This window comes from Mobula birostris, chromosome 2 (genome assembly GCF_030028105.1).
Source record: "Mobula birostris isolate sMobBir1 chromosome 2, sMobBir1.hap1, whole genome shotgun sequence".
NCBI classification, from domain to species: Eukaryota; Metazoa; Chordata; class Chondrichthyes; order Myliobatiformes; family Myliobatidae; genus Mobula; species Mobula birostris.
The window spans coordinates 60165890-60181819 of NC_092371.1; the positions used below are offsets into that span (position 1 = coordinate 60165890).

Here is a 15930-nt window from a genome sequence, read left to right on the forward strand (position 1 = left end):
AGGGGCAGGGGCAGATAAGCAATGCAGCTTGTAATAAAAATTATCTACTTCATTACAAACAAATTAAAACCTTGACATTGATAAAATGATGTATGAGCCAACAGTGTAAGGTCATTGGTATCGATGGTGTTCATCAGACCAATTAAACTCTGGAAAAGAGGGAAGAGCAGTCCCATCTGTAGCTACAGCATATCAGTAAACAGCTCAGAACACTGACCAATACCTTGTATCAAATTCAGTTTGGAATAAATAACACTGTTTAATTGTTAAACATTACAACTCCATTATTTGATACAAGGGTACTTGAAAAATGTAAAATGTAGCAGGCTCCCCCACTCCACAGAGCTGATGAAACCAAAGGAACGGCACAGACCGATACAGTTGTTGCCAGTCAGGATTGAACTCAATGTGGGACTGCCTTAGAGACGCCAGCTCTAAATTTTTTCCGTCAGGCTTTCCTCCTGAAGCCTTCCCCATGAGTGGGTATAGCTGCAAGGCAGCGGAGGTTTGAGATCAACTACAGCTGAGCGGCTAACTACAGCTGACGAGCCCCATCTGCCTGAAGTGTCTGGTTTTAAGGTGTCAGTAACCTGCTTTTGCCCCCTTCCCCGTCAGTAAAAACAGTTCTGCCGGGCTAGTAGCTAAGCCACACATGAAGGCCAGGAGCTGAACTTGGTTGTCAGAGGGTATTTGAGATGCACACCATTGGGAACATTTAATAGGAGCTTATCACCACTACCTCACTTGGCTATGACAACCTTAACGGACCAGAGTAAAAACAAATTTGGTCTAGTAAGCTGTAGGGTTGGTATTGAAACTTTTATGTTAAATGCTGCTCAAGTGCCAAGATTAAATTTCATTTCTGAGAATCAAACATGTTAATGGATGTCATTTTGGTTCAAAGAAATATTGATATGGATTCTTTCTTTTGTTTTGATTTTAAATAGATACAACAATTGGTTATCTACTGAACAGTTAACTATGAAGGGGAAATCAAGGCAACCAAATAAAAGTAACATACTCCATTTAAAGTATAAAGCAATAAAATAAAATGTAACACATCTAGTACAAGTAGTGAGCCAAAAATATAAACTCATTGTGATGATGAACATAGTCAAGGCCCCTCTGACTCAGTTCCACATACAAAAAAATCATATTTGAAGGATTAACTTTTGTGTTGCCATTTTATCTGCTGGCTCCTTCTGAAGTCAACACTTCCTCTTCCTTCACTTAAGCATATTTGAGAACAAGGTTGGCTGTGATAACTAATTAAGCACAAGAGGGTGGAGAGTGTAGCTATCCATTCAGTTGCTGACTGGATATTAACACTCAAAAGTCACAGAGGTTGCCAAGGTTGGGCTTCTTCCTTCCCCAGTTTCTTCCTATCGAATTAACTTTGTGCCTCCGCTACAACAATCTTGCAATTTAAGGGGTTTGATGTGAGATGCAAAAGCCACATGAATGAGCTTTGTAAAGGTGTCATTAAATTTTATCTGACAATACAAATGTGTTGCCACTAATGCCGAATGCCATAATAATGTTATTTGTAATTCTCTGAGGACATCATTCACTTTGCTTTTGTTACGGTTGTTGATTAAATCTTAATCTTAACTGTTAAAGTAACAAGGCTATAAACTCTAAATCTTGCATTGAAGACAAAATCCTTCTTCTGTATATATATATTTTTTAAATAACCCCCCATTGTTGGTACATGATATTTTACAATTTACCCATGTCTTAAAATTGTATATTTACATTAGGTAAATTTAAAACACAGCTCAGCAGGTCTCAAATAATATACTTTTTAAATGGGGCAACAATGTGTGCATCATCTAATAATTTTTCTAGCATGAAATATGCAGGAAAGGATATTCCCATTCTTAATATGAAAGAAAATGAAAGGAGATCAGAATCAGGTTTATTATCACCGGCATGTGTCGAGAAATTTGTTAACATAGCAGCAGCACTTCAATGCAATACATAATATAGATGAAAGATAAATAAATTACTGTATATGTATATCAAATTGATTAAAAATAGAGCAAAAACAGAAGTATATATTAAAAAAGTGAGGTAGTGTTCACAGGTTCAATGTTCATTCAGAATCGGATGGCAGAGGGGAAGAAGCTGTTCCTGAATCAGAGTGTGTGCCCTCAGGCTGGCTGCTCCACCCCCTACCAGTGAGAAAAGGGCATGCCATGGATGTTGGAGCTCCTTAATAATGAATGCTGCCTTTCTGAGACACAGCTCCTTGAAGATGTTCTGGGTACTTTGTAGGCTAGTTCCCAAGATGGAGCCAAGTAAATTTATGACTCTCTGCAGCTTCTTTCATTCCTGTGCAGTAGAACCCCCCCTCCCACCCCATACCTGACAGTGATACAGCCTATTACAATGCTCTCCACAGTACATATACTTCAGATTTTAACCATTTTAAATAAGCATGCTATTTTAAGAATACTGGCTCTCCTATGGTTTTTTAAAGGCAAGAGCACTATAATACAGTATTATTCTGTTTGGAGCCTTTTAGTTGTTAAGCAAACATGAGAAAACCTGACAGAGGCTAATTATTTTTGTGTTAACGAGAATTTTTAGGTTGGGATATATACTTCAGAGGTTGGCTACTCAGCCTGCTCTGATAGGGCCATAAAGGTACCAAAAAAATTATGTCTGCACAGAGAGGTCAGAATGAGCCAGATCTTGACAAATGAAGTATCAATTTTGATTATGTGTCATTACCTTCTGGCTTTGTTATTGCTTTTAACCAAAACCAATTACTTGCTTTATTAAAATATTGCATTGTAGTTATACCATTGAACACATTCACCTCTGGTTAAAAGCAAAACCAAAGCCAAGAGTGGCCCAGTGAAGTGATGCATCCTGAAGCCACGGTATGGCTGGTCCCTCTTAGCCTCCATCCACCACTGTGATTTGGACACATTTTAAGCCTTTCTTCTGCCATATCAGGGTCTGATTCGGTGAAAATGACTAAACTTTCTACTCGTGCTTCCTTGTTGACACCCTGGGCATTTCACCATGTAGTCACTATGAGGAAACAGCAAGTCACCGGATTGAAGCCAAGGTAGAGGCTCAGAATTTACCAATGTGATTGACTTTGGAGCACAAAGCCAAAGAGAGAACATTGCCCTCTCCAAAGAAGATCTCCTTCTTTCTATCCAGTACTCCAATTTCTTCCAGGCCAAAGAGGAAATAACTTGTACTTTTTCCAAGTTGAACACACACTATGATCACGGCTCATGAGATGATATCCTCTGCTCTGGGAAGTCGAACTGCTTGTCAGGTTACCACTTTGTGCGACAGCTCCATTTAATTCACAAGCTCGACCCTGAGCTTCTGGAGGACTGCCACTTTCATGAAGGGTCTCCGACCAAAGCATTAACTCTATTTGTCTTTCAACAGATACTGCTAGTCCTGCAGTCGTCCCAGCATTTCCTGCTTTTATTTCAGAGTCCCAGCTGATGCAACTGTCCAAAATGTTCACATCATCACTTCAAATTTTCCAGGCTACTCCTAGTCTGACTTCCCACACATGTTCCAATAGTTGGAAGAGCAAGTTCATCTTTACAATTTTCTGGACACAAGAATGAGTCAACACTTTTACATAATGATTCTGCTGTTTCCATTTTTGTGGTTTTTTTCTTAAATTGTTCCATTATCATTGCAATTTCTCTTGCAGCATCATCCCCTTTTTCATTTAATCTCTCCCATCTGATATGGAGCTTTCTTACTTCTCCACCTTTCTGCAACTGCCCTGTAAACTATACGTCTGTATTTTACTCCAGTAAGTGTGAAAGGTACACTTTATTTCCCCACTCACAACAGACTCTAATATATTTTTTGACTGCGCACAGTTAATCAATACAGAGTAAAGGGAAACTGGTGAATTAACTGAAGAGCCAATGCTGTTGTACCATTAGTACTTCCTGCTACTGGCATCTTATTCCAAACGTCTGTTGTTTTTGGCACTTCTAAATGAGCCATATAAGATAATTTGTCTTTAACATGACAGAATAAATGAAAAGGTTCATGGATATGTTCCAAAAAAATGCATAATACTAAGCCACATAGAAAGGTTCTTATATAGGCAATCAAAAGCCTCATAAAGAGATATTTTAGAACCATTTTAACATAGGAGAGGAAATATTCTACAGCCATAGGTTTGACCACGAGACATCGGAGCACAATTAGGCCATTCAGGTTATTGAGCTGCTCTGCCATTCCATCATGGCTGATTTATTATCCCTCTCAACTCCATTCTCCTGCCTTCTCCCTGTAACCTTCTGACGCCCTAATTCACCAAGAGCCTCTCAAATTCCGCTTTGAAATTAACTCATCGACTTGGCTTCCACAGCTACCCATGGCAATGAATTAAATCAGATTCACCACCCATGGCTTCAATTCTGAGGGTATGCCCTCAGGTTCAAGACTCCTCCATATTAGGAAACATCTTGTCCACATCCACTCTATCTAGGCCTTTCAATATTTGATAGGTTTCAATGAGATTTCCTCTCCCCATTCTTCTAAACTGCAGCGAATAAAGGCCCAGTACCATCAAATGCTCCTCACACATTAACCCTTTCATTCCTGTAATCATTCTCATGAACCTCCTCTGGATCCTCTTCAATGCCGGCACATCTTTTCTTAGATACTATTCGTGATACTCCAAGTGTGGTCTAACCAATGCTTTATAAAGCCTCAGCATTACATCCCTGCTCTTATATTCTAGTCTCTCTTGAAATAAATGCCAACATTGTAGTTGCCTTCCTTATCACCAACTCAACCTGCAATAAAACTACAGCAAATCCTGCACAAGGTCTCCAAGTCCTCTTATATCTCTCATTTTTGAATTTTCATCTTGTTCAGAAAATAGTTTATTACCTTATTTCTTTTACCAAAGTGCATAACTATACATCTCCCCTACACTATTATTCCATCTGTCACTTAATTACCCATTCTCCCAACCTGTATAAGTCCTACTGCATACTCTCTGCTTCCTCAACACTACCTGCCCCTCCAGTTATCTTCATATCCTCTTCAAACTTGGCCACAAAGCCATAAATTCTGCCATCCAAATCGTTAGCATATAATGTGAAAAGAAGTGGTCCCAACACCAACCCCTGTGGAACACCAGTAGTCACCCAGAATAGGCTTTTTTCCCTGCTCTATCTCCTGCCAATCAGCCAATCTTCTATCTATACGAGTACCTTTCTTGAAATACTTAGGCTCTTATCTTGTTTAGCTGCCTCATGTTCAGCCCTTGTCAAAGGCTATTTGAAAAACCAAATAAACAACATCCACTTATTCTCCTTTGTCTCTCCTTCCTGTTACTTCCCCAAAGAATGCCAACAGATTTGTCAGGCAAAATTTCCCCTTAAGGAAACCAAGCTGGCTTTGGCCTACTTTATCATGTGCCTCCAAGTACCCTGAAACCACATCTGTAATAATGAACTCCAACACCTTCCTAACCACTGAAGTCAGGCTAACTAACCTATAATTTCCTTTCTTAAAGAGTGGAGTGACATTTGCAATTTTCTAGCCCTCCAGAACCATTACAGAAGCTAGTGATTACTAATGTCTCCACCATCTCTTCAGGTACCTCTTTCAGAACCCTGGGATGTAGTCCATCTTGTCTGGGTGACTTATCTACCTTCACACCTTTCAGCTTCCCAAGCACCTTCAGCTTAGTAATGGTAACTACACCTACCTCAGCCCTCTGAAATGCTTGAATTTCTGGCATACTGTGAGTGACTTCCACAGTGAAGACTTTCGCAAGATATTTATTAAGTTTGTCTGCCATTTCCCCATCTTCCATTTTCACTTCTCCACTCAGTTCTCCAATATCTACTCTCACCGCTCTTTTACTCTTTATATATCTGAAAAAAGCTTCTGGTATCCTCTTTGTTATTATTGCTTAGCTCACCTTCATATTTCATCTTTTCTCTCCTTATGACTATTTTAGTTGCCTTCTATTGATTTCTAAAAGCTTCCCAATCCTCTAACTTCCCATTATATTTTGTAATCTATCCTCTCTTTTCCTTTTATGCTGTCAGCCACTGTTGAGTCATCGTCCCTTTAGAATATTCTTCATCTTTGGGGTGTATCTATCCAGCACCTTCTAAATTGCCCCCAGAAACTCCAGCCATTGCTGTTCTCCCATCATCCCTGTGAGTGTCCCCTTCAAATCAACTTTGGCCAGTTTCTCTCACATGCCTCTGTAATTCCCTTTACTTCACTGTATTACTGATACATCTGACTTTATCATCTCTCTCTCAAAATGGATGGTAAAATCACTGTCTCCTAAGGGTTTCTTTACCTTAAGCTCCCTAATCAAATCTGGTTCATTACACAATGCCAATTCCATAACTGTCTTTCCACTAGAGGGCTCTCAACCACAAGTTGCTCTAAAGAACCATTTCATAGGTATTCTACAAATTACCTTTCATGGGATCCAGCACCAACCTGATTTTCCCAATATACCTGCATATTGAAATCCCCTTTGACTATTGCAATGTTGTCCTTTTGACATGCCTTTTCCATCTGTTGTAATTTGTATCCCACATCCTGGCTACTGTTTATAGGCTTGTATATAACTCCCATCAGGATCTTTTACCCTTGCAGTTTCTTAACTCTACCCAGAAGGTTCTCATCTTCTGATCCTATGTCATCTCTTTCTAAGAACTTGATTTCATTTTTTACCTACAGAGCCACCCCACCCCCTCTGCCTATGTCTGTCTTTTCAATACAAAGTGTATCCTTGGATGTTAAACTCCCAACTATAATCTTCTTTCAGCAACTGCTCAGTGATGCCATCACACCTGCCAATCTTTAACTGTGCTACAAGATCAGCTACCTTATTCCACATACTGCATGGCTTCAAATATAATACCTTCAGTCCTGTATTCATCACCCATTTCAATTCCCCCCCCCCATGTTACACTTCAGCTCATTCACTGATTGAAATTTTGCCCTATGATCTGCCTGTCCTTCCTCACAGTCTCACTACATAACAGACTGTCCTGTATGCCAACTACCTAATCTCTCTGGTTCCCATTCCCCCGTCAAATTTGTTTAAAAGCTCCCCAGATGCTCCAGCAAACCTGCCAAGCACATGGTACTGGGAGAAATCCAGAGATGACTACCTTGCAGGTATTGCTCTTCAGTCACTTTCCTAACTCCCTGTTCTCACTGCACAGGACCTCTTCCCCTTACTATGTCTGGCTGTTCACCCTCCTTCTTGAGAATCTTCTGCAGCAATTCTGAGACAATCCAGACCCTAGCACCTTGGAGGCAACACATCCTCCTGACATCTGTTACGTGGCCACAGAATCTCCTGTTCATACCCCTACTGCTCTGTCTGACTTTATCCTTCCTCACTGAGGTTCACAGCCAGCCACAATGCCACTGGCCTGGCTTTTGCTGCTGTGCCCTGATAGCTCATTATCCTGCTGAAGGGTCTCAGCCCGCAAAGTCAACTGTACTCTTTTCCACAGATGCTGCCTGGCCTACCGAGTTCCTCTAGCATTTTGTGTGTGGTGCTTGGATTTCCAGCATCTGCAGATTTTCTCGTGTTTGTGATTTGATTACAAAGTATTGGGCTAGTTGCCAAGAAGTTGAACACAGTGACAAGGATCCTAAATTTGACATTTCTATATCTGTCATCAAAGTACTCCTGGAAGAAGAATGATGGATGAATAGGATATGGTAAAAAGTTAACTGCTGGTGGGAGAATTTGGGATCGTAGGCAGGGAGGAAAGCTTGCTGTTTATGCAGTTTATTTCATGACCTTGGGATAGAGTTGAAGACCTGGGTGTCATTATACACCAGTCATTGAAAGTGGGCATGCAGGTACAGCAGGCGGTGAAAAAGGCAAATGGTATGCTGGCATTTATAGCGAGAGGATTCGAGTACAGGAGCAGGGAGTTACTACTGCAGTTGTACAAGGCCTTGGTGAGACCACACCTGGAGTATTGTGTGCAGTTTTGGTCCCCTAATCTGAGGAAAGACATCCTTGCCATAGAGGGAGTACAAAGAAGGTTCACCAGATTGATTCCTGGGATGGCAGGACTTTCATACGAAGAAAGACTGGATGAACTAGGCTTGTACTCATTGGAATTTAGAAGATTGAGGGGGGATCTGATTGAAACGTATAAGATCCTAAAGGGATTGGACAGGCTAGATGCAGGAAGATTGTTCCCGATGTTGGGGAAGTCCAGAACGAGGGGCCACAGTTTGAGGATAGAGGGGAAGCCTTTTAGGACCGAGATTAGGAAAAACTTCTTCACTCAGAGAGTGGTGAATCTGTGGAATTCTCTGCCACAGGAAACAGTTGAGGCCAGTTCATTGGCTATATTTAAGAGGGAGTTAGATATGGCCCTTGTGGCTACGGGGGTCAGGGGGTATGGAGGGAAGGCTGGGGCAAGGTTCTGAGTTGGATGATCAGCCATGATCATAATAAATGGCGGTGCAGGCTCGAAGGGCCGAATGGCCTACTCCTGCACCTATTTTCTATGTTTCTATTCTTATGTCAAAAATTTGGCAACCAGCTTGCAACCGGACCTGCCACCACCATCGTGATAGCAGCAAGATGATAAATGTGTTGGTATGTTGGTTTAGGTACAAATATTGGAGATATCTCACTGTTGCTTTTCAAAACTATGCCATGGGTATTTTCTAACTGGAAGAGTGGACTGGGTTTCAGTATCATATAACCATATAACAACTACAGCACGGAAACAGGCCATCTTGGCCCTTCTAGTCCATGCTGAACTCTTACTCTCACCTAGTCCCACCGACCTGCACTCAGCCCATCACCCTCCATTCCATCGCTATCCAATTTTACTTTAAATGACGATATCGAGCCTGCCTCTACAACTTCTACTAAAAGCTTGTTCCACAGAGCTACCACTCTCTGAGTAAAGAAGTTCCCCCTCCTGTTACCCCTAAACTTTTGCTCCCTAACTCTCAACTCATGTCCTCTTGTTTGAATCTCCCCTATTCTCAATGGAAAAAGCCTATCCACATCAACTCTATCTATCCCCCTCATAATTCTAAATACCTTTATCAAGTCCCTCCTTAACCTTCTACGCTCCAAAGAATAAAGACCCAACTTGTTCAACCTTTCTCTGTAACTTAGGTGCTGAAACCCAGGTAACATTCTAGTAAATCTTCCCTGTACTCCCTCTATTTTGTTGACATCTTTCCTATAATTCGGTGACCAGAACTGTACACAATACTCCAAATTTGGCCTTACCAATGCCTTGTACAACTTTAACACTACATCCCAACTCCTATACTCAATGCTCTGATTTATAAAGGCCAGCATACCAAAAGCTTTCTTCACCACCCTATCAACATGAGATTCCACCTTCAGGGAACTATGCACCATTATTCCTAGATCCCTCTGTTCTACTGCATTCTTCAATGCCCTACCATTTAGCATGTATGTCCTATTTTGATTAGTCCTACCAAAATGTAGCACCTCACACTTATCAGCATTAAACTCCATTTGCCATCTTTCAGCTCACTCTTCTAACTGGCCTAACTCTCTCTGCAAGCTTTGAAAACTTACTTCATTATCCACAACACCACCTATCTTAGTATCACTTGCATACTTACTAATCCAATTTACCACCCCATCATCCAGATCATTAATGTACATGACAATCAACACTGGACCCAGTACAAATCCCTGAGGCACACCACTAGTCACCGCATCCAACTTGACAAATACTTATCCACCACTACTCTCTGGCATCTCCCATCCAGCCACTGTTGAATCCATTTTACTACTTCAATATTAATGCCTAATGATTGAACCTTCCTAAGTAACCTTCTGTGTGGAACCTTGTCAAAGGCCTTACTGAAATCCATATAGACAAGATCCAGCGCTTTACCCTTGTCAACTTTCCTAGTAACCTCTTCAAAAAATTCAGTAAGATTTGTCAAACATGACCTTCCATGCACAAATCCATGTTAACTGTTCCTAATCAGACCCTGTCTATTCAGATAATTACATATACCATCTCTAAGAATACTTTCCATTAATTTACCCACCACTGACGTCAAATTGACAGGCTGATAATTGCTAGGTTTACTCTTAGGACCCTTTTTAAACAATGGAACAACACGAGCAATATGCCAATCCTCAGGCACCATCCCCATTTCTAATAACTTTGAAATATTTCTGTCAGAGCCCCTGCTATTTTTACACTAACTTCCCTCAAGGTCCCAGCGAATATCCTGTCAGGACCCGGAGACTTATCCACTTTTACATTCTTTAAAAGCACCAATACTTCCTCTTCTTTAATCATCATAGTTTCCATAACTTCCCTACCTGTTTCCCTTACGTTACACAATTCCATATCATTCTCCTTAAATACCGAAGAAAAGAAATTGTACAAAATCTCCCCCATCTCTTTTGGTTCCACACATAGCTGTCCACTCTGATACTCTAAGGGACCAATTTTATCCCTCACTATCCTTTTGTTATTAATATAACTGTAGAAACCCTTTGGATTTATTTTCACCTTACTTGCCAAAGCAACCTCGTACCTTCTTTTAGCTTTTCTAATTTCTTTCTTAAGGTTCTTTTTACATTCTTAATATTCCTCAAGCACCTCATTTACTGCCTATATTTATTGTAGATATCTCTCTTTTTCCAAACCAAGTTTCCAATTTGTCTCCCCTGAAAGTGGCACATCTGATAGATGAGCACTGCAGTATCAAGACTACGCTGTGAATCTCTGCAAGTCTGCTCGGGAAGTTGACGCCCAATGTACAAGTCTGGTGATGGCAGAGGTGGCTTGTCCTGGGGTCAGAGGACTGCGTATGCATCTTAGTGGGTAGGTGGGAGGTAGGGAGGAACAGGACTTGCTTTGTTGCTTGTGTTCTGTTTTGTTTTGTTTTGTTTTGTTGAGTTCTGTGTTGTCCTGCCAGGCATGTGGGCACGCTGGAATATGTGGCGACACTTGTGGGCTGCCCCCAGCACACCCTCAGGCTGTTAACGCAAGTGGTACAGTTCACTCTATATTTTGATGTACGTGTGATAAATAAACTTGAATCTAATTTGATGTGCTCAAGTGTTTGGAAATGGACTAACACCAAACATTTTGACTCAAGAGGCAAGAATGCAAGCCACTACAATGTATCTAGTAACTGGGTAAAAACATATGAAAACACTTTCGGGTGGTGGCAAAATTATGGATAAAGTAGGATCTGGTTAGGATCTGCTGAGTTCCTCCAGCTTTTTGAGTGTGCTGTTATGAGTAAATATTTCAACAGACGTGAAGTGTGAGACTGAAGTTTAGCATTTTGCATGTGTACCAACAGTATTTCCTCTAGTCTCTCGGCCTACATAGTCTGTAGGTAGCCACTTCTCTCTGCCAATACAATTACTTTTGCAAGCATGCCGAAATAATTACTCATTCAAAATTTCAACCAACTCCACAGATGTACATTTACATTTGATAGTATAGCATTTATTTGCACATGTAGACTTTGCCCAGTTGCTCACTTCCCAAATATTACATGTAAGGCATGTTTATGTAAAAAACATTTTTTAAAAAAATGCTCTAACTAAATTCCTTGAAAATTGAGAAATTGCAGTTATGTTTGGATCCTCTGAAAATTCTGGAAAATCATCTCCTGTTGGCTTCCATCAACAAAGCAATTTCTAGAAGGGGATCAGCTCTGGAACAGTAGTGAGAGTGTGTGAGAGAGTGTATTGTAATGTTGCAGCAGCCTCACACTCAGCAAACAGTAACAATTATTCATCACACATTCATGTCTGGGCAATCGCCAGGATATCGATGCAAGGACATCTGTACAAATACGACTAAACCCAAAAAGGGAAGGCAGCTGTTACACCAGTCATTCCTCCGCAATACAATGCACCTGAAGGCAGTCTGCACCCAATAAAACACAAGCCTTGCATTCAATTTTCACCCAGCTGAATGAAATTCACCATGTGTGAATGAGGAACAAAACTGGTCTTCTACCCACCCACCTCTAACGAGATTTATTTTCCACAACCTGCAATCTTTGCAAGGTCCACGTATTAATTTGACCATATATTTTGTTTATGCTTTGGGCTTCATTCGAGCAACAAATTTCATTGCACCCTGGTGACAATATTCTGAATCTAAGAATGAAATGTTGTACAAAAGGCCTCGCCCACCTTCAGGTAATCGTTCTCAGACCGCAACTCGTCGATTTCCTTCACGAATTCCTCCTGGATGCTGTCAACAAATTCTTCGCTGAAATCAGAAAAGCCCAACGAGTTGCTGACATGGAGCCGACTATCCAGCGACGGTGATTTGGTCCCGCATGGTCCGTCTGACTGGCCGCTAGCCGAAGCCAATGAGCCGTCCTCACCGGGCCAGCTCCGATCGTCCTGATTCGGCGAGCAAGCTCCTCGGCGGGATAGTGGGGGCTCGGAGCCGCCGGCGCCCCTGGCCGACTCGCTGTCGCTGGTGTCGGCGGCGGACGGCGGCTTGTTGTCCTCGGACAGCGGTTCGGACGGGCAATCAGACAGCTCCGAGCTACTGTCGGTGGCGGGCGAGCGCTTGCCCGGGGCTCGCGGCCCATCGCCGGCCCGAGGGTTCTTCCTCTTGCCCGTAGTGCCGCCCGCGCCCCCTGCCCGTTCCGACTTCTTGCTCCGCGGCTCCCCCTTCCCGGCTCGGGACCCTGGCGACGCCCCGGCCGACCCTACCCCCGCCGCCTTGCTCGCCGGCGACTTGCCCAGCTTGATGTCCTTGAGGCCGGGGCTGTGCCGGGACAGGCGGCACTGGGCGAGCCCCTGCTTCGAGCCCCCTGGGCTACACTTAGACTTCGCCACCGACCAGCCGCGGATCAGCGCTTTGGGTCTGGCCGGAGACGGCGCTCGATGCACTTTCTTCTTCTCCGCCGGCTGTTGCTGGCGAATTTCAGGAGTCCCATTCACCGCCTCCATCCTTCGCCCATCCACTGCTCAGTGAGCGGAATCTTGTAGAACAAACAAGAGCCAGCAGTCCTTGTCTGAGCCACGGTGTTCATCCCATCCCTTCCGAGTTCAGGGCTGCCCGCTGACCCATTCAAAGCAATTGTAGAACACGATCAAAATAGTATCGAACCCTTTTTTTTTTACTTGCGATAAATCTATATATTTCTAGCAATCTCTGTTGTCACTGAAACACGCTGCCTATCTAATGCACCACTCAGCTACTGGAGAAATAACATACTACTCCGCCCAAGCTCCTGATGTGGTGACGCATGATAGCTACCAAGAGCCAACTTGCTCCCCCCTTGCATCAGACGTCCTTCGCAGGAATTGCTGTTCAGAATCCTCCAAAGCCCAAACACGCACAGAATCGCTGTTGCTGTTCTTTTTACAGCAGCCGTCGTTTTTTTTTAAAAAATCGTCATTGATTCCATTTCTATCTCCGTCCAGGCTAAAAAAATTAAAGAAATAACGGTCACATTTTAAAAACAAATGTCGCAAATTAGAGATTTAAAAAAAATGGGAAAGATATCTCAGCGGCTGTAAGGCTAAAACAGTTGGAAGTGGGAGGATCTGTTTCGTCTGCAGTTTTACATATTAGTCCATTTTTATTCAAATACTGTGATTTTCCAACACTTTCTGCTCTTCACATGTTACTATGAGAATTTGAACCATTTGGACAGCCAAATATAGTAATACATTAATATTTGCTCTTAGAATGAATTGAGAACCAAATAAGTCGAGCCCTTAGTTCAAAATGATGAAGGATCTCGGCCTGTTTACTCTTTTCCATAGATACTGCCTGGCCTGCTGAGTTTCTCACCAGTATTTTGTGTGTGTTGCTTCAAAATAAAAATAAAAGCACGAATCCGATCTTTGCTTTTTCTTCCCCCACTGGTCATTCTTCTTATAACTCAGTTGGATGCCACCAGTAGAGGTGCAGCAGTGATACAGGTAGCCAAATGAAATTAGAATAAGTAAGGTGTTAGAATGAAACCAACCAACGTAAAAGAATGGATATTGGGAATTTGAGATCGAAAATGCTGGAAATACTCAGCAGGGCAGGCGACGTCTTCGGAGCAATGAACACAACTATTATTCTGGTTCAATGATCTTTCAACAGATTTAGTTTCCTATGTTGATAAAGACAGGTTCATTGATGCCAACTGGTTGTGGAAAGCTTCAAATGAACCATGTTCCTATTTCAAACTCAACCATGCAGGCAATAGGTCTTGGTGCAAGGTCAATCAATAACAACAGTACAGATTTGACCTGTCTTGGGCCTGAGGACATTTTCACATGTAACTGAGAAAAACAAATTACTCGAAGGAGGTGTGACACATCATAGTCAAACTGATACCATGCTTGTCCAAGCTTCAAAAACCCTGACTTTCAATCTTTAACTCTCAAGTGTTCTCCTTGATCTTAAATGTTTTTTTATATGTGTTTTAATATTTATAACTGACCCTGTGAATTATGATCAATCATTTTCCAAACTGATAGGTAGTTAAGGTAAAAATGTACTGTTATTACAAAGGATGTGGGACTTGACACAGAACAAAATCCTGATCAAGATGTCATTATGAAAATAATAAAGAGTTATACCTATACTTGCATATGTTAATTTGATAATATCTTTATCAATAATTATATATCAATTAATATCATGCTGATCTTAACTGAATTTGTTCATTATTTATTATTCCCATTTGAGAAAAAGGTATATCCTGAAAGATTAAATCCAACTTCAATTGAAATCAGTATAGCAATGTATGTTAAACATATGTTCTATCAATAAGCAACTGTGTCTTCCATCAAAGGCTTCTATTTTAAGGACTTGTCCTTTGACATCACAGTTTTTGTACATGCATTACTTACATTAAGCAATATGTCAAGCTTTAGCCAATCAATACAGTGTTTATTATTATGTCCTTCCTCACCTTGTAGAAAACTGTACATTTCTCTGTGATAAACTACATCATATGTCTTCCAACAAACCTAATAAAAAAACTCACACAAACTGTTGTACCAGACATTAAATGTTTGTTTGTAATCAATAATTTATGTTGCCTCCAGACCAATTAATAATTGCTGCCTTAAATATAAAGTGTTCATGAGATGAATGTCATTCCACTCATCATGATTCTTTTGTGCCTGAGGTCAAACAGAATGAGATGATGCAACATTGATACCAATTATGTTACTATTCGGTTTATTCAATGCATTACCAATCGTAGATTCTTATGGTTGTTGCTAGTGACTTGGATAAGATATTAATGTTACTACCTACTGACAATACGCAATGTTGAGAAGGTTAGCATCATGCTGACTGATCGTAGTTCTTCAAGTAACTACTGTTTAACAATTCAGAGAGATGTTTGTAATTGTTTGGACTACAAATACTGGGGTACTCACCTGGACAATAAACTGAACTGGACTAAAAATACAGGGATTCTGTACAAGAAGGACAGAGCTGACTGTGCTTCTTGAGGAGGCTCCGGTCATTCAACATCTGCAGTACTATGCTGCAGATGTTCTACGACTCAGTGGTGGCCAGCATTCAGTTCTACGCTGTAGTCTGCTGGGGCAGCTGGGTGAGAGCAGCTGATGCCAAGAAGATTGATAAGCTCGTCAGGAAGGTTGGTTCTGTTCTGGGGGTGGAATTGGATTCCCTGGTGGCTGTGTCTGAGAGAATGCTGCAGAAGCTATGGAGCACTATGGACAATCCCTCTCACCCTTTCCATGACATACTGGACAAACAGAGGAGCACCTTTAGTAACAGACTCATTCCAGCGAGGTTCACCACTGAACGCCACCGGAGATCCTTTCTCCCTGTGGCTATAAGACTCTACAACTCCTCCTCCTTAAGCATATAAGTATATAGTTTCATTATACATCTGCATTTTGTACTGTTACTTTCTAATGCACATTTGGTA

The 15930-nt window shown here is 41.6% G+C and overlaps 1 protein-coding gene across 1 annotated transcript in view; it reads right to left on the minus strand.

Moving 5' to 3' along the window:
• mtcl2 (microtubule crosslinking factor 2) overlaps positions 1–13330 on the minus strand; it is a 107901-nt gene extending 94571 nt beyond the window's left edge. The window contains exon 1 of the mRNA XM_072241881.1: positions 12194–13330. Coding sequence (XP_072097982.1) covers positions 12194–12967 — 774 coding nt within the window. The 5' untranslated portion in view covers positions 12968–13330. The remainder of the gene's footprint in view (positions 1–12193) is intronic.
• Positions 13331–15930: the final 2600 nt, after the last annotated feature.